The 23,163-nt window shown below is 45.2% G+C and overlaps 1 protein-coding gene across 9 annotated transcripts in view; it reads right to left on the bottom strand.

Moving 5' to 3' along the window:
- The window catches only part of LOC144953603 (uncharacterized), a 30,160-nt gene that overhangs the window by 3,703 nt on the left and 3,294 nt on the right, over nucleotides 1-23,163 (bottom strand). The window contains exons 1-3 of one of the 9 annotated variants that reach the window (XR_013640847.1): nucleotides 13,680-13,714; nucleotides 11,196-11,242; nucleotides 6,277-9,958 (exon numbers count right to left, since the gene is read on the bottom strand). Coding sequence is in view for 4 of the 9 variants with exons in the window: in XM_078884168.1 (XP_078740294.1) it covers nucleotides 20,658-22,658 (2,001 nt within the window). In the remaining 5 variants the exon portion in view is untranslated. Of the gene's footprint in view, nucleotides 1-904; nucleotides 976-4,416; nucleotides 9,959-11,195; nucleotides 11,243-13,679; nucleotides 13,715-16,584; nucleotides 22,687-23,163 lie in introns of those variants that run through there. The other 8 variants (XR_013640848.1, XR_013640849.1, XM_078884170.1 and 5 more) reach the window with 8 other exon arrangements.

Below are 23,163 nucleotides of genomic sequence, written 5' to 3'. Positions count from 1 at the left end.
TGTGTCTCTATCTCTCATTGTGTCTCTCTCTGTGTGTCTATGTGTGTGTCTCTCTGTCTTTGTGTTATCTCTCTGTGTGCCTGTGTGTGTATCTCTCTGTAATGCCTATGTGTGTCTCTCTGTCTCATCTCTCTCTGCTTATGTGTGTCTCTCTCTGTGTGTCTGTATCTCTCTCTGCTTGTGTGTCTGTGTGTCTCCGTGTCTGTGTTTAGTTCTCTCTCTCAAATTTAGCAATCTTGAAGAACGTTAATTTAACCAGGTGGGGTGTTGACTGTAATGTTAGCCGACTCGCTGTGTTGTGTTGTATTGCATTGTAGTTATAAATTTATTTTATTTTATACCTACGTAACTTTACCGAAAGAACCAAAGAATATAGTTCTAAGTTTACAAGCTTTGTTTTCTCATTCATTTGTACCTGATGGTGATTGCTCGTGTCGCAAAGGAAACATCGTATGCTATTACATAATGAATGTTTTCTTTCTACGTGACTTTACCGAAAGAACCAAATAGTATGGATCCCTGCACTCACGAAGCTCCAGATCAAGTTTAAACGAGATAATTCTTTTGTTTTTTTCAGGTGATACCACCTGAAGACGGAAGCTTGTGTTGCCTCCGAAACGTCGTGATTTTTATTTTATTTTACTTTTTAATGTTTTTACCTACATGACTTTACCGAAAAAACCTAAGAATACTTCCAGATCAAGTTGAAGCGAGATAATTCAAGCAAAGGCCTTCAGGCGAGGGCAGGAGCGAGGCCCCGCGTGGATAGGCCCCACGTTGTAATGTCCCAACCTGGACATGGATTCCCATACTCGCTGCGACTCAATTGACATCCCTACGAGAGAGAGGCTCTACCTGGGTAAACACCACAACAACCACCACCACCACGATGAAAATCTCTCACCTCGGATTTCATCGGCAGCTTCTCGTTACCTCGCTACGTTGTGGCAGCAGCAGGATGACGGAATATTCACTTCCGGGGTACAAGACACGCCCCCAACGAGCGGGGCTGGGTAACTGAACACTCATTGGTTCTTTCGGTAAAGTCACGCGTCGAGGGATGATGGGACGTGGATGCTGAACCCGTCGCAATAAAAAACAAACTCGCGACGGCTTTTAACGATTATATTATGTTAATTTTATTTTTTTATTTCATTTCTTTACCGAAATAACCAATTCCTGCAGTCACCAAAGCTTAGATCCTAGATTATGTTAATGAGCCGCCAGTCACTGGGCATAGCTTTGCCCAAATAAGGATTCTACCGGAACAGATATTGGCGGTGACCAAGCAGGGGTGACATGACGTCACTAGCGAGGCGCACCGCCCCCCCCAGGCGTTTCAACCGATGAGGTCATGCTTAGTGGTGACATTAGAGAACGGGGGTCAGAGTTCAAGTTTTGCGGCCGTTCATAAATGACGTGCGGTGTTTTTGGCCTATTTTGACCCCCCTCGTCACACAGCGTCACAAAAAGTCAGACCCCCTCAAATTTGACGTCACAAGGCTCTGCCCCCCCCCCCCAAATATATAAACACGCTTCAAATCGCTTTAAACTATTGTCATTGTAGTGCGTATTTAATGTGGCGCTGCACTCTGTTGTAGGAGAAAACATTTATTAAAAAGACCAGGGGCCGGGGGTTTGAGAAATGTGACGTCACATCAAAATGCGCAACTTTAAATACATATAGACAAAAGTTCTGCTTAATTCTAGATTTGAAGCTTTCGTGAATGCAAGGATTCATACTGTTTGTTGGTTCTACTTAATACTTTTTTTTTTATAAATGTGTATATATTTGTAAACATTCTTTTTCATATGTTATGTTTCGGCTTGGGTCTAATTGTCCACGATGGGCAAACGCACAAAATCAGCAGGGGATCAAATACTTTTTTCCCTCACTGTAATTATGCCATACTGATGACAATACTATATTCTATCATAAAAAAAAAAATTAACAATCTTTTTTACATGTTATGTTTCGGCTTGGGTCTAATTGTCCCCACGGTCAACTGACGTTGGCTGTAATTGTCCACCGTCCCTTACGTTATGGCAAGCTTCGGGGCCACTTCCTGGAGTCATGGAGTCCTGCCATTACTAGTACATTTCATAAAAGCGTGTTTTTAAAAAGGTTTTTTCTTAATTACTTATTTATAGTCAAAATCGCCAAATTTGCGGAGCTTCGCTGCAAGTACAGGGAAAGACGAGAGGTGAGGCAGCGACGCGCTCAGCCTCCCCTCTGATTGCGCAACCCCTCAGACACTGGATGGAACGCGGGCAGTAAGGGCGTGCCTGTTACTATCTCAGCATGTCACCAATGGAATGTTTGTAGACCCCTTCATTACATGTCCTCGCCTTCCATAGTCCGGGTAACTTAGTTCAAGTACAGTAGAACCTCTGGTCACGACCATAATTCGTTCCATAACTTTGGTCACAACCCGATTTGGTCGTGACTTGAACCTAATTTCCCCATTGGATTTATGTAAATACGATTAATCCGTTACAGACTCCTACGAACTGTATATACATAGTTTTTTTTAAAGATTTTTAAGCACAAAAAGTTAATTATGCCATAGAATTCAGTGTAATAGTAAACTAAATGTAAAAACATTGCATAACACTGAGAAAACCTTGAACAGAGAAAACTAACATTGCCGCGTCAAGGTTTAGAATCGTTCAACAAGACGATTGTGTCGTCTGCTACATCAGTCGGTCGATTCTGAGAGAGAATATTCGTACGAGTAATTCATGTTTCTATTTAAAGTAAGTTAACAGTAATATATGGGTACAGTATTGTTTTTAGAAGCATTCACCATAATATTGTATTAACGTTTACTTCACCGCATCATCGTATGAATGATGCGAGAAGAAATTAACGGGTTCTTTTGTTAGCGATTTACATACTCAGCGCTTTTGCTCTCTAAATTATGGCTTGAATGAGGGGGGAGGGGTATGACTACACTCACACAAGATCGAACCACTTCTACGGGGAAGTTTCAAGTTCATCTTTTTTCTCTCTCTCTGGGTTTTTTGTTTTCTCTCTCTGCCTGTGTATTTAGTGTACTTTTTCTGTCTCCACTCGTTTTTTGTCGTTATGTTCTGCTCTGTCTGTGTCTCCGTTCCTCTTTTGTCTCTCTTTGGAATTTTCACACTTAAATATTCTAACTTAGCAATCTTTGAAATACGTAATCGATCAGGCTATGCGTTAATTGTGTTGACCGACTCTATGTGTTGTATTACATAACATTTCGATATTTTGCTAGGTTATTTAATTTAGTGTGTTCTTTCTCCCTCTTTCCTAATGTTCAAGCTTGCGTACTTGACCACGCGTCGCCGTACTCATTGACATGTAAATTTTTTCTCTAACCCCTCCCTCTCTCTGCCCCCGCCCCCTCTGTCTATTTAAGGCCTCGCCACAGAGACGATCTCCCTCTCTGTGCCTATGTGTTACTCTCTATGTATCTTGGTGATATCTGTCTGCTTATATGTCTGTCTATAGTTTTCTGGTTAGATTTTTGTTGCTATTTCATTTATACCTGATGATTGCTTGTGTTGCAATCGAAACGTCGTATTATTTTATCCTTATACGTGACTTTACCGAAAGAACCAAAGAGTAATAACTGTTACGCTTTGTGTAATTTAACAACAAAAATGGCGCGGAAAGGGAAATCGGCCGCGGCCGTGTTTGATCGCCACCCGAGTATGTGTTCGTGAGCAGATTAAAAAATGTTGTACATTTTTTGGTCGGAACCCGATTTGGTCGTGGTCAGAAGTGTTCGTGACCAGAGGTTCTACTGTATGTGTATAAAGATACGTAGGCTCGCTGGTCTCGTCATGAAACTGCAATGAAAAAGCACCAGGGGAGGCAGCTATCACATCTGCCTCACTGAGGGGGGGGGGGGAGTGTCAGACACCCCCCCACTCAGTGAGGCCACGCCCCCGGTGCCTCCCCAGCCACTGACCTCACCCCATGTCACTGGCTCCCATCCATCGTGTTCAGTGTTAATTACCGAAGCTCACAAAGCCAGACTCAGACTCCCATAGGCTTCAGTGTTACTGACCTCACCCCATGTCACTGGCTCCCATCCATCGTGTTCAGTGTTAATTACCGAAGCTCACAAAGCCAGACTCAGACTCCCATAGGCTTCAGTGTTAATCACTGAGGCTCACAGGGCCAGACTCAGGCTCCCATAGGCTTCAGTGTTAATCACTGAGGCTCAAAGGGCCAGACTCAGGCTCCCATAGGGTCCAGTGTTAATCACTGAAGCTCAGAGCCAGACTAAGGCTTCCATAGGGTTCAGTGTTAATCACCGAGGATCACAGAGCCAGACGAAGGCTCCCATAGGGTTCAGTGTGAATCACCGAGGCTCCTGGTGAGATACTTATCCAACCCACAGATCCACCAAGACTGGCCGCTCTTACCCTGTAGGTTGAACCTAGGATTTCCATGTTCTACTTCACATTATTTTCATTAAAGGCCTGTGACAAAGGTGCATCTATTGGGAGGGACATCGTCTCAGGCTTACACATCTACCGGGTCTCCATTTGACTTTGTATTGTCTAGGAAGTCCACCCACACCTCCACTTCCACAAACTGCTGTGAGTTGCCTCGCTCTGCCTCACAGTCAGAATTTCCTTCCTGCTTCACGTTGTCTCCATCGATGTGAAGGTCCCATTTTGGAGTCGAATCTTCATCTTCACATTTTACCTTCACTTCTTCGCTCTTCACCGTCACCTCTTCACATTTCACAATCACCTCTTCAACTTCCGCCTTGATACCTTTAAAAGTGCCCAAGCTGGGATTTTCTTCCGGTACTTGTTTCATGAGGGATGGGCTCCTTACGGCACTTTGACTTTCACAAGCTGATTTCAGACTCCACTCCTTGTAGATTTTCTGATGCTTCTGTGTTCTCTGGTGTTCTTGAAGACCTTGTGACCGTGCAAACGCCTTCCCGCACAGAGTGCACTCGAAGGGTTTCTCTCCTGTGTGTGTTCTCTGGTGTATTTGACAATTTGATAGACGTACAAACGCCATTCCACACACACTGCACTTAAAGGGTTTCACTCCTGTGTGTGTTCTCTGGTGTTTTGTAAGATAAGATGAATGTGAAAATGCCTTCCCACACACACTGCACTTGAAGGGTTTCTCTCCTGTGTGTGTTCTCTGGTGTTGTGCAAGATGTTGTGCAAGATTTTGTGACTGTGAAAATGCCTTCCCACACACACTGCACTTGAAGGGTTTCTCTCCTGTGTGTGTTCTCTGGTGTTTTGTAAGATCAGATGAATGTGAAAATGCCCTCCCACACACACTGCACTTGAAGGGTTTCTCTCCTGTGTGTGTTCTCTGGTGTTGTGCAAGTTGTTGTGACTGTGCAAATGCCTTCCCACACACACTGCACTTGAAGTGTTTCTCTCCCGTGTGTTTTCTCTGGTGTCTTTGAAGAGTTGATGAATCTGCAAACGCCATTCCACACAGAGTGCATTTGAAGGGCTTTCCTCCCGTGTGTTTTTTCTGGTGCTGAGTCAAACTTTCAGTCGGATCCGTGCTGTATGCACGATGATCCCATTGTTGCCTTGCCGTACCGAGCCGCGCTGACTGCCTGTCCTCCATCAGACCAATTCTGCAGAGGAAGCGTCAGAGGAAGCGACATCTGCAGACAGAAAATACCATCTACACGTCAGTAGCGAGGCACAGAGGAATGAATATACGCATATATATGTACACAATCTTGATTTGAAGCTTTCATGATTGCAGGAATCCATACTCTATGGTTCTTTCGGTAAAGTCACGTAGGTAGAAATAACATAAATGACGACGTTTCGAACGCAACACAAGCGTTCGTCTTCAGGTGAAAATCGCGATAGCTGAGATGTTCTTGCGTGATTTATTTTAATACACGCTTTCATTTAACTCACTCTGTCTGTTGTTGTTGTCATTGTTGTCGTTGTTGTATCCTCAAATCTTGTAACTCCATTTTAACCCACTTCCCAATGTGGTATCGACTGCAAACTTGGTATACTTATAATCAACGTTTTTGGGTTTAGATCGCGTTATTTATAAATGTGTCGTAACCCTCCACCACCCGACACGGCCAATCAGTAAAAAAGTGTCACGTCGCCAGAATTCTGGCGAATTGCCCGATGATGCTGGATGCAATTACCAGTGAAACGTCGTACTCAAATTGTAAATGTTGTGGTTTCGCGCTTCAACACACCGGTGGGCTAAAGCAGTGAACTAATTTGTCTTTTGTCAACGTGACACTTTTTTACTGATTGGCCGTGTCGGGTGGTGGAGGGTTACGACACATTTATAAATAACGCGATCTAAACCCAAAAACGTTGATTATGAATAATATTGGTCGCGAAAGCCTACGTGTTAAATTGGTATACTTATGCCATACTGATGACAATACTATATTCTACTAGCGGTGACTACCCGGCGTTGCCCGGGCGAAAAAGGCAGACACATGTAGTTACACACGCAAATCCATTGATACACAAAAATAGAGTTACACGCAGAAATGGACTCTCACATACATACATATGTAGTGGTGATACGCGCTGACAGTAGGGATCGTGTGTCAGCGCGTGGTGATTGGCTGTGTGTGTTGGTGACGCGCGCTGACAGTGAGGGATCGTAGGTCAGCGCGGGGTCATGGGTTATGTGGTGGTGATTGGCTGTGTGTTGGTGACGCGCGCTGACAGCGAAGGGATCGTGTGGCAGCGTGTGGTGATTGGTCAACTAAGGTGGGTGCTCACATCGCGGTCCGCATAGGCTCCGTCTCCTCGGAGCGGAGGGCTATATAAGGCGGTGTGCGCGGGCGCTCGGGGAGTTGGTGACCAGTGAAGACAGAAGACGAAGGAGGAAGAGATAGGGCCCTGAGACCCCTAGTCCCGCTGTCCTTGTAGGGACCGGGACCCTGTGTGGCTCAGAGGCGGGACCTTGGGACCCGGGGCCGGACGTCCGTTTGAGGGCTGGGCCGCGGGACCCAGAGGTCGTGACCCACGCCCAAGCTGGGGTGGGTCTGTAGGTTCCCCCGGATGCTACGGGGCTGGAATGCCCGTGTGTGTGTAGCCGGGTGGAACGTGTAGCGTGAGCTGTAGTAACCACACGTGTCGGATGGAACGTGTAGCGTGAGCTGTAGTGACCACACGTGTTATTGTGGCAAGACAAGTGTTAATAAAGAGTGCTACCCGTCAAGTGGTCTCCCGCCGTCATTCAGAATACTACACATAGACTGAACATCTGCCATTCGCCACTAAGTGGCGGTGACGTCACAACAACGCTTGTGCCAGGCTATGTGCACCTTGAGGCCATGTGAAGTGTCAAACGCCCGCTGGCAAGAGGTCCCGGGGCAAACCCAGATAGCACAGGTCGACTGACTGAGACGACTGGCTGATGCAGCACCTGTGGCCCCTACTGTGGCAACTTTCTGTTCTATAGCCACCCGGTGCTCCGCTCGTTGTTGTGAGCGTCGCTCCTCCGCCCTCCGTTGTTGTTGGAGGGTGACTGCCTCCAACTGGCCAGTAGCGTCTTTCAGGAGCCTCCTCCACAGTGGCCGATCTTGACACGGCTGGTACCAGTCATCCGCAAGTGGACTCAGCTCCAAGTCTTCCTGTAGCACATAACTCCATGTCTTCTCCAGCCCGTGCCGCACCCGTTTAGCCCCCTCGATCCGGCGGAACAAAAGCTGTTTAGGCATGTGGTGGCTGGCCATGCGGGCTACATGACTCAGGCAACGCAGCCTTGCCTGCCGGAGGTCACGGATGGGACTTTGTCCACATCTTTCAAGGATTTGTGAGCTCCTCACACAATGCAGCCTGGTTAAAGCCAGGATGGATCGTAGGCAGGCCAGCCTAAATGTTTCTAACTGGCGAAGATGTTCCATTAGGGGGGTCCAAGTTTCGCAAGCGTAGAGAAGGGAGGGAATGACCGTGGCCGAGAACACCTGAAGCTTCGTACGGAGTGATAGACCAGGTAGCTTCCACACAGCGTTACGCAGCCAATGAAAAGATACTGCAGCTCGACTGATTCGGAGTGAGACCTCTGCTGTTAAACCGGAGCCGGTCATTAGCACACTGCCCAGGGAAACTCTCCACTGTCTCCACAACTGGCCCATCACCAATTGGGAGTTGTGGGGGTAGAGTGTCCGATGGTACAAAATAGCCAGGCAGGTGCTTAGCTTTGTTTGGGCTGATGGTAAGGCCCCACCTGTTGGTGGCAAGCTCCAGGTTCAGCAGCAGCACCTGGAACTCCTCCTCCGAGTGAGCAGCCATTAGCAGATCATCGGCATACATAACGTGGTTGAGCAATAGGGAGCCATCCCTTGACCGCACCCGGGCATCGATCAGCCTCCCATTGTATCTGTAGCAGATGGGAATTCTTCCGGTACAGTCATTGAAGGCTCGATGAACTACGTGGTCCAATGTGGGAGCCAGAGGACATCCCTGTTGCACCCCAAGGTGTAAAGGGAATTGCTCTGACTCACGGCCATGTAATTAAGACGCGGGGCCGCTCACCATCATGAAGGTCCTTATGGATGGTGATGAGTGGGTTCGGGACTCGGAAAGCGCGAAGAGCAACCCAGAGGCCAGGCCTACTGATGGTATCATAGGCCTTGAGCAGGTCAATAAAGCACACGCATGGACTAAGATGCACACATGGACCTACAGACATGCAAATAAATGAAGTTACACTGACTAACATGGAGGCATGCACACACAGCGACTATCACACACGCACATGGACTGAGACACACAAACACATCGACTTACAGACACACACACATATGGACTCACACATACATAGACATGTACTTGAGATACGCACACATGGAGTTACACACACATATCGACGTACACACATACAGCGACACACACGCATACATAGAGTGCCACACACATTGCCGTACACACACATGTCGACTGTCACACAGACATCCACTTGAGATATAGACACATGGAGTTGCACTCACATATATGGACGTACACACATACAGCGACTCACACACACACACCGACTCGCACACAGCAATACGTGGACTAAAATACACATTGACGTAAACACACATATGTACTCACACACACACATATGGACTAAGACACACACACATGAACTTACACATACATAGACTGACACACACATAGCCCTACACACACATATGGACTGTGACACACAGATATCTACTTTAGATACACAGACATGGATTAACACACATATGGACTAACACACACACATAAACACTTTTGACGTTGTCCGTTCGAAAAAGACACCCACATGGAGTGAAAGACACGCATGGCTCTACACGCACACATATATGGACTCAAAGACACACACATGGACTCACACACACACATATCGACGGGCACAGCAATCCCCGATGATGGCACAGCTATCAGTATCGCAGTACTACGTATGAGTAAATAGTGTGACGTGAGCGATGGAAACAATAGAAATGTATTGAAGAAATAAGGGGAAATCACAGACTGGCAGTAGACCGTGGCAGCGTTATAAAAGCGCATCAAATAAAGAGGAAATTGAGCAAGCCAAAAATCCAAAAAGAGTTTTGTGTACACAAACATAATTATTGTAACATGTCAACTCGTTTCATAATGGTAAACAATGAAGCTGAGTTTTTATCTGCACACAAACATTATTATTGTAATGTTTGTCAACTAATGTGTTTAACAATAATAAACAATGGACTTGAGTTGTTAGCGTAAGAAGCAAGGAAATTTGTACTTAGCATAGGCGTGTTGAGGCCTTGTGCGATGCGTAGCCCCCGTCTTGGCGAGGCGCGGAGTTGGCACGTTGCCAGGCTAGGGGCTGAGCCGCTACCCCCTCTTCAACATCCACCACCCGTGCAAGAATAATGCTATGTAAGCAGTAAAATATTATTATCTACGGAGTCTGTAGTATAAATTTAACGCATCATGTTGGGGGGGCGGCGAAGAGGACATGACACTGTGAAGAAATATCCGCAGCGTCATGTGTGTACATGTTGACTGTAAAACGCGTTAAAGAAAATGTCTCCCGTGAGCTGGAGCGACGCGCATGACTTGGCAGGGTCCGCCCCCCCCCCACGCAATTGGAGTCACTTGGTACAGTCGATGTCGTGCATTAAGTAAATAATGAATAATAGAAATGGCACAAATGTGTTAATTAAACTACTTTAAAGTTTACGGACGGGAAAACGGAATAGCCTATACCCACCACGGGTCTTAGGGCGTGCCGCCTGGCAAATTATTTCAGTGTTAAACCCCACCGTCCGAGAGCCAAATCCCCCGCAAGCGCGAGCGCACGGAGACTTTAATATATAAGATCATTAAATAAAAAATATTTAAACAATCTTTTTTACATGTTATGTTTCGGCTTGGGTCTAATTGTCCACGGTAAACTGACGTTGGCTGTAATTGACCACGGTCGCTTACGTTATGGCAAGCCTCGGGGCCACTTCCTGGAGTCGTGGAGTTCTTCCATTACTAGTACATTTCATAAAAGCGTGTTTTTAAAAGTTTTTTAAAATATTACTTATTTTATTTCTACCTACGTAACTTTACCGAAAGAACCAAAGAGTATATATAAATACAGTCACACATGACTAACACGTCTATACATATTCATATATTCATGATAGAGTTAAAAAGTTTCCCAAATTCATCACACGGACTGTTATGGCGCACTATGAGAGGGCAAATGGACAGAAACATTTCTTCAAAATGAATGTTAACCCAAAACTCCAAGCACACAATTTCGGCTGTCTGGCTACAAAATGAATATTCATGAGAGGTAAATTCAGCTGACATAGCAAAGGGTGTTGAAAATAATACTACTTGTCTTATGCATAAATTCATGTTCAATCGCAACTTAGAGGTGTGAAGCCAGGCTCAGATTTCCTTGAATGCTGGGATGAACAGATCTAACGTCAGCTGTATGTGTGCTGTGTCAACTTCCTGACTGCTTCCATTCTCATAAAGAGTTCCAGATAAAAACAAAAAACATAAACCATTGTTTTCATATAACCTCCGTTTTCAATATAATTAATAGACTTTACTGCAAACACAAACTTGACACTGCCGTGTTAAACAGGTGGTGGCATGTCCAGAACCATGCCTGGCCCCACACCTTCATCTGCTCAGTATTAATGTTTCAGTTTCATTGATTTATTTCAGTTTCATTTATTAGGTACTAGCTTTACTACCTGGCTTCGCACGAGACTTGGATTCTTGTCTGGAATGAATCCACGGCCTACGCGGAGGATGGGGGGTGGGGGATGCGTAAATGTCAGGATCCACACTACGTGACGCTGCCGCATGCGGGTGACATCACAGACGTGAGGTCACCGCTCACGTGCCGTGCAAAATATATCCATTGTTGCGACCCAACCCCCCCCCCAGAAAAATGCAAAAGTCAACTTTTAACTTTTTGCATTGTGTACAGTCTGGAAGGTACCCACATGCCAAATGTTAAGTTTGTTGCATGTCGGAAAGTATGCTAAACATTTCGAACAGATACACATTCACAAATTTCCCTTTTATATATAGATAACCCCGTGAGCCATGCGGCTCTTGACTCGGGGGCAAACGCAACAAACAAAAACGTGAACAAGAAACAGCAGAAAAAACACCGCATTTCAACGCTGTATGCAGAAAATCCCAGTGGGATGCAAGTCAACAAAAACAACCATAGAAGAATTTAGATTAAAGTTATCAGGCTAACTGTGTACTACAAAAAACAAACATGGCTAAACCAAAACTTTTTCAATGCTTCCTCACTCCACCAAATAATTCAGGATCAAATCAACATGGCTGAGTTTGCGTGTCTCCCTCTCTCTCTGTGGTGGCGTGGATTTTCCTCCAGATCGCCCTCCACATTTAAGAGTGAAAATCAGCACGCGTTTAGAGCCTTTGACCGATAGTCATTTCCATACGTTAACAAAGCCCACCTTTGTTGTGTGGGCAGGTCGCTTTTGAAAACAAGAGCGGACGCTTGTGTTGTGCCCGAAACGTCGTGATTTTTTTTATTTTCTACCTACGTGACTCTACCGAAAGAACCAAAGAGTATGGATTCCTGCACTCACGAAAGCTTCATATCATAAGAGCGGTATAGCAGCTCAAGCGGGCTTGGCCTGGTTACATAAAATAAAAACCGAAAGTGTCCTCGTGTTGTAGTATTTCCTGCAGTCACGAAAGCTCCAAATCTATAATTGCCATGCTCATTTCTCTACCCCCCCCTCTCTCTCAGCCCCCTTCTCTCTCTATTTAAGGCCTCCACACAGGTGTTGTTTCTGTGTGTGCCTATGTGTGTGTCTCTGTGTCATCTCTCTCTGTGTGCCTGTGTGTCTCTCTGTCTCTCTGTGTCTGTGTTATCTCTCTCTGTGTGCCTATGTGTGTGTCTGTGTGCCTATGTGTATGTCTCTCTCTCTGTCTGTGTTATCTCTCTGTGTGCCTATGTGTGTGTCTGTGTGTCTCTCTCTCATTGTGTCTCTCTCTGTGTGCCTATGTGTGTCTCTGTCTTTGTGTTATCTCTCTCTGTGTACCTACGTGTGTGTGTGTCTCTCTGTGCGTCTCTGTGGTGTCTCTCTCTGTGTCTCTCTCTCTCTCTGTGTGCCTATGTGTGTCTCGCTCTGTGCGCCTATGTGTGTGTCTCTCTCTGTCTGTGTTATCTCTCTGTGTGTCTGTGTGTGTGTCTCTCTCTCTGTCTCTGTGTTATCTATCTGCTTGTGTGTGTTTCTCTCTGTGTGTCTCTCTCTGCTTGTGTGTCAGTGTGTCTTCGTGTCTGTGTTAAGTTCTCTCTCTCAAATTTAGCAATCTTTGGAAGAACGTTAATAAACCAGGTGGAGAGTTGACTTATCTTAGCCGACTCTCTGTGTTGTATTGCATTGTAGTTCTAAATTTATTTAATTTTATACCTACGTAACTTTACCGAAAGAACCAAAGAGTATAGTTCAAGTTTACAAGCTTTGCTTTCTCATTCATTTGTACCTGATGGTGATTGCTCGTGTTGCAAAGGAAACGTCGTATGCTATTACTTAATTTATTTTTTCTTCCTACGTGACTTTACCGAAAAAACCAAAGAGTATGGATTCCTGCACTCACGAAAGCTTCAAATCATAAGAGCGGTACAGCAGCTCAAGCGGGCTTGGCCTGGTTACATAAAATAAAAACCGAAAGTGTCCTCGTGCTGTATTTCCTGCAGTCACGAAAGCTCCAAATCTCTCATTGCCATGCTCATTTCTCTACCCCCCTCTCTCTCAGCCCCCTTCTCTCTCTATTTAAGGCCTTGTCACAGAGGTGTTGTTTCTGTGTGTGCCTACGTGTGTCTCTCTGTGTGCCTATGTATCTCTAAAAAAATATATATTTTTATGAAAGAAAAAAATATGAATAAACAACTAAAATAAATGATGAAACTAAATTAAATTGGTTTCATTTATTTTGTTTCTGCTGCCGTCACGAAAGCTTCCAGATCAAGTTGAAGCGAGAGAATTAAAGCAAAGGCTTTCAGGCGAGGGCAGGAGGCGAGGCCCCGCGTGGCTAGGCCCCACGTTGTAATGTCCCAACCTGGACATGGATTCCCATACTCGCTGCGACTCAATTGACATCCCTACGAGAGAGAGGCTCTACCTGGGTAAACAACAACCACCACAACAACAACCACCACCACCACCACGATGAAAATCTCTCACCTCAAATTTCAACGGCAGCTTCTCGTTATGGCGGCAGCAGGATGTGACGTAATATTCACTTCCGGGGTACAAGACACGCCCCCAACGAGCGGGGCTGGGTAACTGAATAACTTATTCGAGAATTTAAGTTTTCGTCAACTGCAGGAATGACTCAACTCGTTGTACACTCATTGGCTCTTTCGGTAAAGTCACGCGTCGAGGGATGATGGGGCGTGGGTGCTGAACCCGTCGCAATTAAAAAAGAACTCGCGACGGCTTTAACGAATATATTATGTTAATTTCATTTTTATTTAATTTCTTTACCGAAATAACCAATTCCTGCAGTCACCAAAGCTTAGATCCTAGATTATGTTAATGAGCCGCCAGTCACTGGGCGTAGCTTTGCCCAAATAAGGATTATACCGGAACAGATATTTGCGGTGACCAAGCAGAGGTGACATGACGTCACTAGCGAGGCGCACCGCCCCCCTGGAGTTTTACACCGATGAGGTAATGCTTAGTGGTGATGTCAGAGAACGGGATTCAGAGTTCAAGTTTTGTGTTTAGGGACAGTCCATAAATGACATCACGCGATTTTGGCTGATTTTTTAACCCCACCTCGTTACACGGCGTCACAAAAAGTCAGACCCCCCTCAAATATGACGTCACAAAGCTCTGCCCCCCCCCCCCCCAAAAAAAAATTAAAACATGCTTCAAATCGTTTTGAACGATTGTCATTGTAGTGCGTATTTAATGTGGCGCTGCACTCTGATGTTGTAGGAAAGAACATTTATTAAAAAGCCGTTGGAAAGGGGATGTCCATGAATGACGTCACGGACCTTGGGGGGGGTCAGACATTTGTGACGATTTGTGACGAGGGGGGGTGGGGGTTGAGAAATGTGACGTCACATCAAAATGGGCAACTTTAAATAAATAGACAACACGTTCTACTTAATTAAATAGACTTTTTAATGAAAGTTTTCTCCTACATCAGAGTGCAGCGCCACATTAAATAGCACTACAATGATAGTTTAAAGCGATTTGAAGCATGTTTTATATTATTTGGGGTGAGCAGAGCTGTGTGACGTCATATTTCAGGGGGGTTTGACTTTTTGTGACGCCGTGTGACGAGGGGGGGGGGTAAAAAATCGTCCAAAATCGCGTGACGTCATTTATGGACGGCCCCCATAACCAGTGGCGATTATTTTTAACCGGTCCTGAGCCGCCCCTACATCGACTCAGCCTCAAATGCGTACCCGGTGCAGTGTGCGAACATCGCCACTCGCTAACAGCACTTGCCCCAATAGTCTGTGAAGGATATACCGGGGGAATCTTTGTCTTTGTATGTACACACACACGTGGCCAATTACACAGATTAAAGGTCTCTACACAAGTTGCAGTGAAAGTTCACAAATTCACGTGTCTGGTTTATTGTTTGGTTACAATTATTCAAAACTCGTAAATTACAGGGCGTTTCAGAAGGGTGGACCGCATTTGCTTTGAAATTGGGTGTTATGTCATTTCTGTACGATTCCAATCATTTTCCATTTAAAGCTTTCGTGACTGAGGGATTCATCTTCTTGGTTCTTTCGTTAAAGTCACGTAGAAGGGAAATCATGAAAATAAAACAATAAAATAATTATCACGTTTCGGCCACAACGCAAGCAGCCATCCTCATGTGACAGACCTGCTTGCACTGTGGCCGAAACGTCGTGATTAGTTTATTGTTTTATTTTTATTATTTCCCTTCTACGTGACTTTAACGAAAGAACCAATAAGATGATTCCAATCATTTTTACACGCTTCTATTTAACTCACTTCGTCCGTTGTATCCTCAAAAACGAAATATTGTAACTCAAAAATTTCACACTTCCCAATGCGCTATCGACTGCAAACTTGGTATAGCTATGTCATACTGATGACAACACGATATTATATCATAAAAAATCCAAAATATTTATTTTTAAACTTTTTACACGCTTTTATTTAACTTAGTGTTGTATCCAAAAGTCTTGTAACTCAATTTCAACCGTATTCCCAATCTTAAACAACTACGCTGGTTTGGTCGTCTGCGTGCGTATCTGGACGTTAATTTATTTACGGACCCGCCCAAACAGCTCGCTCTGATTCGATGAAAATAAAACAGCCGGCAAAAAGCCACAGCTCACTTTGATTCGATAAAAAATAAATAATTAACACGCCCGGAAGAGAGCGATAGCATAGGTTTGGCAAGGTCTGCGCCGCAGTGCTGCAGTGCACTGTGGGCGCAGACCCTGCGCTGTGTGAGTGTGGTGTGTATGCAAGTGTGCGAATGGTAGTTACGCTATTACGTTTATTTATGTACAAAATGGGTGCTGCGTGCTGCGATTAGTGGAGTCCCCAAACAACTTTACCTTACGAGTAGGCAGGGGTCGCTATACAGTGATTCTTCGCGGACTGAGCTGGCAGCTTCACCTGCCGGGACCACGGAAAGTTGCGTAGCGCCCCCTACAGTTTCGCCCATGGGTCAATACCCCCATGGGGCAACCCAGCTGACTGTTTGATGGGTACAATGGGTACTATCCGGCTTATTACCATTATTATGTATTGACGTTGATCACGTCTCCATGGACGGCTTGCTGTCTACTTCGGTTGTGTAATTCAGATGTTGTGCATGCTGCTGCTGGTAAGGGCATGTGTTGCATAATATGCAGCATGTGTCCGCGTATCATGTTTGGCACGGATGCAGTTGGCGTTACTGTACATTTATCATGTTTTGGAGTGCCAATCCCATGCACTTTGAAATTGAATAAACTGTCAAAAAAGGTTTCAGCCCGGCCCCCGCCGCTGTCACTCTCTGGCCGTTGCACAAGCCATATCGGAATTTGCGACATGCTAAAACAATGAGTACAGTGCGACACCACCCGGGTAACTCCCGGGATCAAAATGGCCATTGGAAAGTGATCGCTTTATTGAGATGATTATGGTACTACCACAGGGTATTGTGAACGGTTCAGGAGGAGGAGAGGTCTGGATTTCTAAGTCTCACAGTACCGGTAAGAAGCGCCGGGTGGGGGATGCCCTCCACTGGGGTACAAATTCTGTCATTATTAGTATACGATCATGCAATGTTTCTATATGCAAGCTGTCATAACTGAAACGATCCCCGTTATTGTGACCCACACCTCTGATACCATATGTGAGGAACCCAAAAATCTGATGCATGCGTAAAACACCCACAATGGAAATACGTAAACGTAAGCACACCAACAACATACATTTTAATATAAGAAAAAAATAGGTGGCCCCATAGCGCATCTGTCTGTGTGTGTACATACAGACGGAGGATGCAGGGGCCAACCTGTGTGCGATCAGAACGGTGCAATTGCTGACCAATGTCACTGTGGATGGCGCACACGCTGACGCACACCGGAGCTGTGTCTTTGCGATGCAAGGGCATGGTGGATGGTGGAGCGCATATGGTTGGTGCGTTACGAATAAAATAAAACAAAACAAACCGCTGGAAGCAGCCATGCGAGCAGGCTACATTGAGAACGATTGCGAATGGGTTGCGTGTCTGGAAGAAGCCTCGCTCTTTCAGATGCCGTACCAGCTTCGTCAACTCTTCGCTACGATTCTGCTGTATTCCATGCCAGCAGATACGAAGGCTCTCTGGGATAAATTCTACGACGATTTGGCTCGCGATTACGAGTACCAGTACCGCCAGCTGACCAACAAAGAAATGGTAAATTTTCTTGGTTCTTTCGGTAAAGTCAAGTAGAAGGGAAGTAATAAAATAATAAAAATAAAACATAATAAAATAATTCTCACGACGTTTTGGCCACAACGCAAGCAGCCGTCCTCAGGTGAAAACCAGGTCTGTCGAGGCGACAGCGTCTGAATGAAACAGCACAGGTGCTTGGACCATATATATAAGCTGGGTTGGAAGGGGGGAAAGGGCGCCTTGACAAAAAAATTTGCATATCAAGAAGAATTTAGCATATTTATGGGAAATGCATGTATGTGATTAGTACTACTTATGCCCGTGCATTATGCATGATTAGCAGCATCAAAGGGAGGGGATATGGGAAATGCAGGTATGTTATTAGTACTACTTATGCCCGTGCATTATGCAGGATTATCAGCATCAAAGGGAGGGGATATGGGAAATGCAGGTATGTGAATAGTACTACTTATACCCGTGCATTATGCAGGATTAGCAGCATCAAAGAAAATAAAAGAAAATAAAAGAAATGGTAAAGTTCAAGACCCTTCACAGCCTCCACGAGTTCCTCACGGCAGGTGGGATGGCTCTGTCGGACTTTGACGACCTCCCGCAACTTTCCGGGTACCCACACTTGGTCTTGGACTCGCTGCTTGAGAACAACCATATCCGCCGCGAATTGGACACGAAGGACTTCCCATTTCGACTTCGGCGCAAACAGTTCCCCATTGTCCCATCCTTCGCGATGACCATCAACAAGGCGCAAGGGCAAACTGTTCACAACCTGGGATTATATCTACCAACGCCATGCTTCTCGCACGGCCAACTGTACGTGCCACTATCGCGAGTCACGGCAAGATCCAACATCAAGGCGCTTATTGAGGGACCTGACGACGAGGAGGAAGACGGAATGTACACGAATAATATCGTGTATCGCGAGATATTTCAATAAGTTGCATTCTATATTTGAATAAGTTGCATTATTGAATATTGTCGATTGAGCGTCTCATTAAAATACATATAACCTCACAAAAATAAACATAAAACAATCACCAAAATTAGTCTATTGTGTCCAGCCACTTTCAACTCCCCACCAACCAAGTATGTACACACCGCCCGCGAAGCGGGCAGCGACTGCTAGTGTCGTATCGAATGCAAAATTCGTATAGGTGTGTCATACTGATGACAATACTATATTCTATCATTAAAAAAAATTTTTTAACAAACTTTTTTACGGCTTTAATTGTCCACGCTCAACTGACGTTGCCTGTAAATCACCACGGTCCCTGATGTCACGGCAAGCCTCGGGGAGCCACGCCCAGGGGCGGGGCATGTGGAAGGAGGGGAGGGGCGATGAGGGGAGGGGCGATGAGGGAAGGGGCAGCTCGGAGAGTACACTCAATGTCTGTTGTTGTTGTATCATCAAATATTGTAACTCAATTGTAACCCACTTCCCAATGTGGTATCGACTGCAAACTTGGTATACTTGTGTCATACTGATGACAATACTATAATCTATCATAAAAAATTTTTTTTTTAAACAATCCTTTTTACATGTTATGTTTCGGCTTGGGTCTAATTGTTCACGGGAAACTGACGTTGGCTGTAATTGACCACGGTCGCTTATGTTACGGCAAGCCTCACGGCCACTTCCTGGAGTCGTGGAGTTCTTCCATTACTAGTACATTTCATAAAAGCGCGTATTAAAATACGTTTTTTTTCTTAATTACTTATTTATAGTCAAAATCGCAAAATTTGCGGAGCTTCGCTGCAAGTACAGGGAGAGACAAGGGGTGAGGCAGCGACGCGCTCAGCCTCCCCTCTGATCGCGCAACCCCTCAGACACTGGATAGAACGCGGGCAGTAAGGGCGTGCCTGTTACTATCTCAGCATGTCACCAATGGAATGTTTGTAGACCCCTTCATTACATGTCCTCGCCTTCCATAGTCCGGGTAACTTAGTTCAAGTACAGTAGAACCTCTGGTCACGACCATAATTCGTTCCATAACTTTGGTCGCAACCCGATTTGGTCGTGACTCGAACCTAATTTCCCCATTGGATTGTATGTTAATACGATTAATCCGTTCCAGACTCCTACGAACTGTATATTTTTAAAAATATTTTTAAGTACAAAAATAGTTAACTATGCCATAGAATTCAGTGTAATAGTAAACTAAATGTAAAAACATTGCATAACACTGAGAAAACCTTGAACAACAGAAAACTGACAAGGTTTAGAATCGTTCAACAAGATTACTGTTTCGTCTGCTACATCAGTAGGTCGATTCTGAGAGAGAGCATATTCGTATGAGCAATTTATGTTTCTATTGAAAGTAAGTTAACAGTAATATTTGGGTACAGTATTGTTTTTGGAAGCATTCACCGTAATATCGTATGAACGTTTACTTCACCGCATCATCGTATGAATGATGCGAGAAGAGATTAACGGGTTCTTATGTTAGCGATTTACGTACTCAGCGCTTTCGCTCTCTAAATTATGGCTTGAATGAGGGAGGAGGGGTATGACTACACTTACAAAATGTATATCTTACTAGGAATTTTATATAGCAAAAGATATATACTTAACTGCTACGCTTTGTGTAATTCAACAACAAAAATGGCGCGGAAGGGGAAATCGGCCGCGGCCATGTTTGATCGCCACCCGAGTATGTGTTCGTGACCAGATTAAAAAACTGTTGTAAATGTTTTGGTCGAAACCCAATTTGGTCGTGGTCAGAAGCGTTCGTGACCAGAGGTTCTACTGTATGTGTATAAAGATACGTAGGCTCGCTGGTCACGTCATCAAACTGCAATGAAAAAGCAACAGGGGAGGCAGCTATCACATCTGCCTGCAGACACGCCCCCGGTGCCTCCCCAGACACTGATCTCACCCCATGTCACTGGCTCCCATCCATCGCGTTCAGTGTTAATTACCGAGGCTCACAAAGCCAGACTCAGGCTCCCATAGGCTTCAGTGTTAATTACCGAGGCTCACAAAGCCAGACTAAGGTTCCCATAGGGTTCAGTGTTAATCACTGAGGCTCAGAGCCAGACTAAGCCTCCCATAGGCTTCAGTGTGAATCACTGAGGCTCACAGACCCAGACGAAGGCTCCCATAGGGTTCAGTGTGAATCACCGAGGCTCCTGGTGAGATATCTACCCAACCCACAGATCCACCAAGACTGGCCGCTCTTACCCTGTAGGTTGAACCTAGGATTTCCATGTTCTACTTCACATTATTTTCATTAAAGGCCTGTGACAAAGGTGCATCTATTGGGAGCGACATCGTCTCAAGCTTACACATCTACCGGGTCTCCATTTGACTTTGTATTGCCTAGGAAGTCCACCCACACCTCCACTTCCACAAACTGCTGTGAGTTGCCTCGCTCTGCCTCACAGTCAGAATTCCCCTCCTGCTTCACGTTGCCTCCATTGATGTGAAGGTCCCATTTTGGAGTCGAATCTTCATCTTCACATTTCACCTTCACTTCTTCGCTCTTCACCGTCACCTCTTCACATTTCACAATCACCTCTTCAAATTCCGCCTTGATACCTTTAAAAGTGCCCAAGCTGGGATTTTCTTCCGGTACTTGTTTCATGAGGGATGGGATCCTTATGGCACTTTGAATTTCACAAGCTGATTTCAGACTCCACTCCATGTGGATCTTCTGATGCTTCTGTGTTCTCTGGTGTTCTTTAAGACGTTGTGACAGTGCAAATGCCTTCCCGCACGGAGTGCACCTGAAGGGTTTCTCTCCTGTGTGTGTTCTCTGATGTTTTCGATAATTTGATGGATCTGCAAACGCCATTCCACACACACTGCACTTGAAGGGTTTCTCTCCTGTGTGTGTTCTCTGGTGTGTTGCAAGAATAGATGACTGTGAAAATGCCTTCCCACACACACTGCACTTAAAGGGTTTCTCTCCTGTGTGTGTTCTCTGGTGTGTTGCAAGAATAGATGACTGTGAAAATGCCTTCCCACACACACTGCACTTAAAGGGTTTCTCTCCCGTGTGTGTTCTCTGGTGTCTTTGAAGAGATGATGAATCTGCAAACGCCGTCTCACACAGAGTGCACTTGAAGGGCTTCTCTCCCGTGTGTTTTCTCCGGTGTCTTTGAAGAGTAGATGATTCTGCAAACACCATCTCACACAGAGTGCGCTTGAAGGGTTTCTCTCCTGTGTGTGTTCTCTGATGTTTTCGATAATTTGATGGATCTGCAAACGCCATTCCACACACACTGCACTTGAAGGGTTTCTCTCCTGTGTGTGTTCTCTGGTGTTGTGCAAGATGTTGTGACTGTAAAAATGCCTTCCCACACACACTGCACTTGAAGGGTTTCTCTCCTGTGTGTGTTCTCCGGTGTGTTGCAAGATCAGATGACTGTGAAAATGCCTTCCTACACACACTGCACTTAAAGGGTTTCTCTCCTGTGTGTGTTCTCTGGTGTGTTGCAAGAATAGATGACTGTGAAAATGCCTTCCCACACACACTGCATTTAAAGGGTTTCTCTCCCGTGTGTGTTCTCTGGTGTCTTTGAAGAGATGATGAATCTGCAAACGCCATCTCACACAGAGTGCACGTGAAGGGCTTCTCTCCCGTGTGTTTTCTCCGGTGTCTTTGAAGAGTAGATGATTCTGCAAACGCCATCTCACACAGAGTGCGCTTGAAGGGTTTCTCTCCTGTGTGTGTTCTCTGATGTTTTCGATAATTTGATGGATCTGCAAACGCCATTCCACACACACTGCACTTGAAGGGTTTCTCTCCTGTGTGTGTTCTCTGGTGTTGTGCAAGATGTTGTGACTGTAAAAATGCCTTCCCACACACACTGCACTTGAAGGGTTTCTCTCCTGTGTGTGTTCTCCGATGTGTTGCAAGATCAGATGACTGTGAAAATGCCTTCCCACACACACTGCACTTAAAGGGTTTCTCTCCTGTGTGTGTTCTCTGGTGTGTTGCAAGAATAGATGACTGTGAAAATGCCTTCCCACACACACTGCACTTAAAGGGTTTCTCTCCCGTGTGTGTTCTCTGGTGTCTTTGAAGAGATGATGAATCTGCAAACGCCATCTCACACAGAGTGCACTTGAAGGGCTTCTCTCGCGTGTGTTTTCTCTGGTGTCTTTGAAGAGTAGATGATTCTGCAAACGCCATCTCACACAGAGTGCGCTTGAAGGGTTTCTCTCCCGTGTGTTTTTTCTGGTGCTGTGTCAAACTTCCAGTCCGATCTGTGCTGTATGCACGCTGGTCCCATTGTTGCCTTGCCGTACCGAGCCGCGCTGACTGCCTGTGCTCCATCAGACCAATTCTGCAGAGGAAGCAACAGCTGCAGACAGAAAATACCATCTACACATCAGTATCGAGGCACAGAGGAATGAATATACGCATATATATGTACACAATCTTGATTTGAAGCTTTCATGACTGCAGGAATCCATACTCTTTGGTTCTTTCGGTAAAGTCACGTAGGTATAAATAAAATGAAATCACGACGTTTCGAACGCAACACAAGCGTTCGTCTTCGGGTGAAAATCGCGATAGCCGAGATGTCTGCTGTGATTTATTTTAATACACGCTTTCATTTAACTCACTCTGTCTGTTGTTGTTGTCATTGTTGTCATTGTTGTATCCTCAAATCTTGTAACTCCATTTAAACCCAATTTCCAATGTGGTATCGACTGCAAACTTGGTATACTTATGCCATACTGATGACAATGCTATATTCTATCATTAAAAATATTTTTTTTAAACAATCTTTTTTACATGTTATGTCTCGGCTTGGGTCTAATTGTCCACGGTAAAC

This window comes from Lampetra fluviatilis, chromosome 79, assembly GCF_964198595.1.
Source record: "Lampetra fluviatilis chromosome 79, kcLamFluv1.1, whole genome shotgun sequence".
NCBI classification, from domain to species: Eukaryota; Metazoa; Chordata; class Hyperoartia; order Petromyzontiformes; family Petromyzontidae; genus Lampetra; species Lampetra fluviatilis.
Note: the sequence above shows the minus strand (reverse complement) of the source record. Positions and strands in the feature narration are given on the sequence as shown.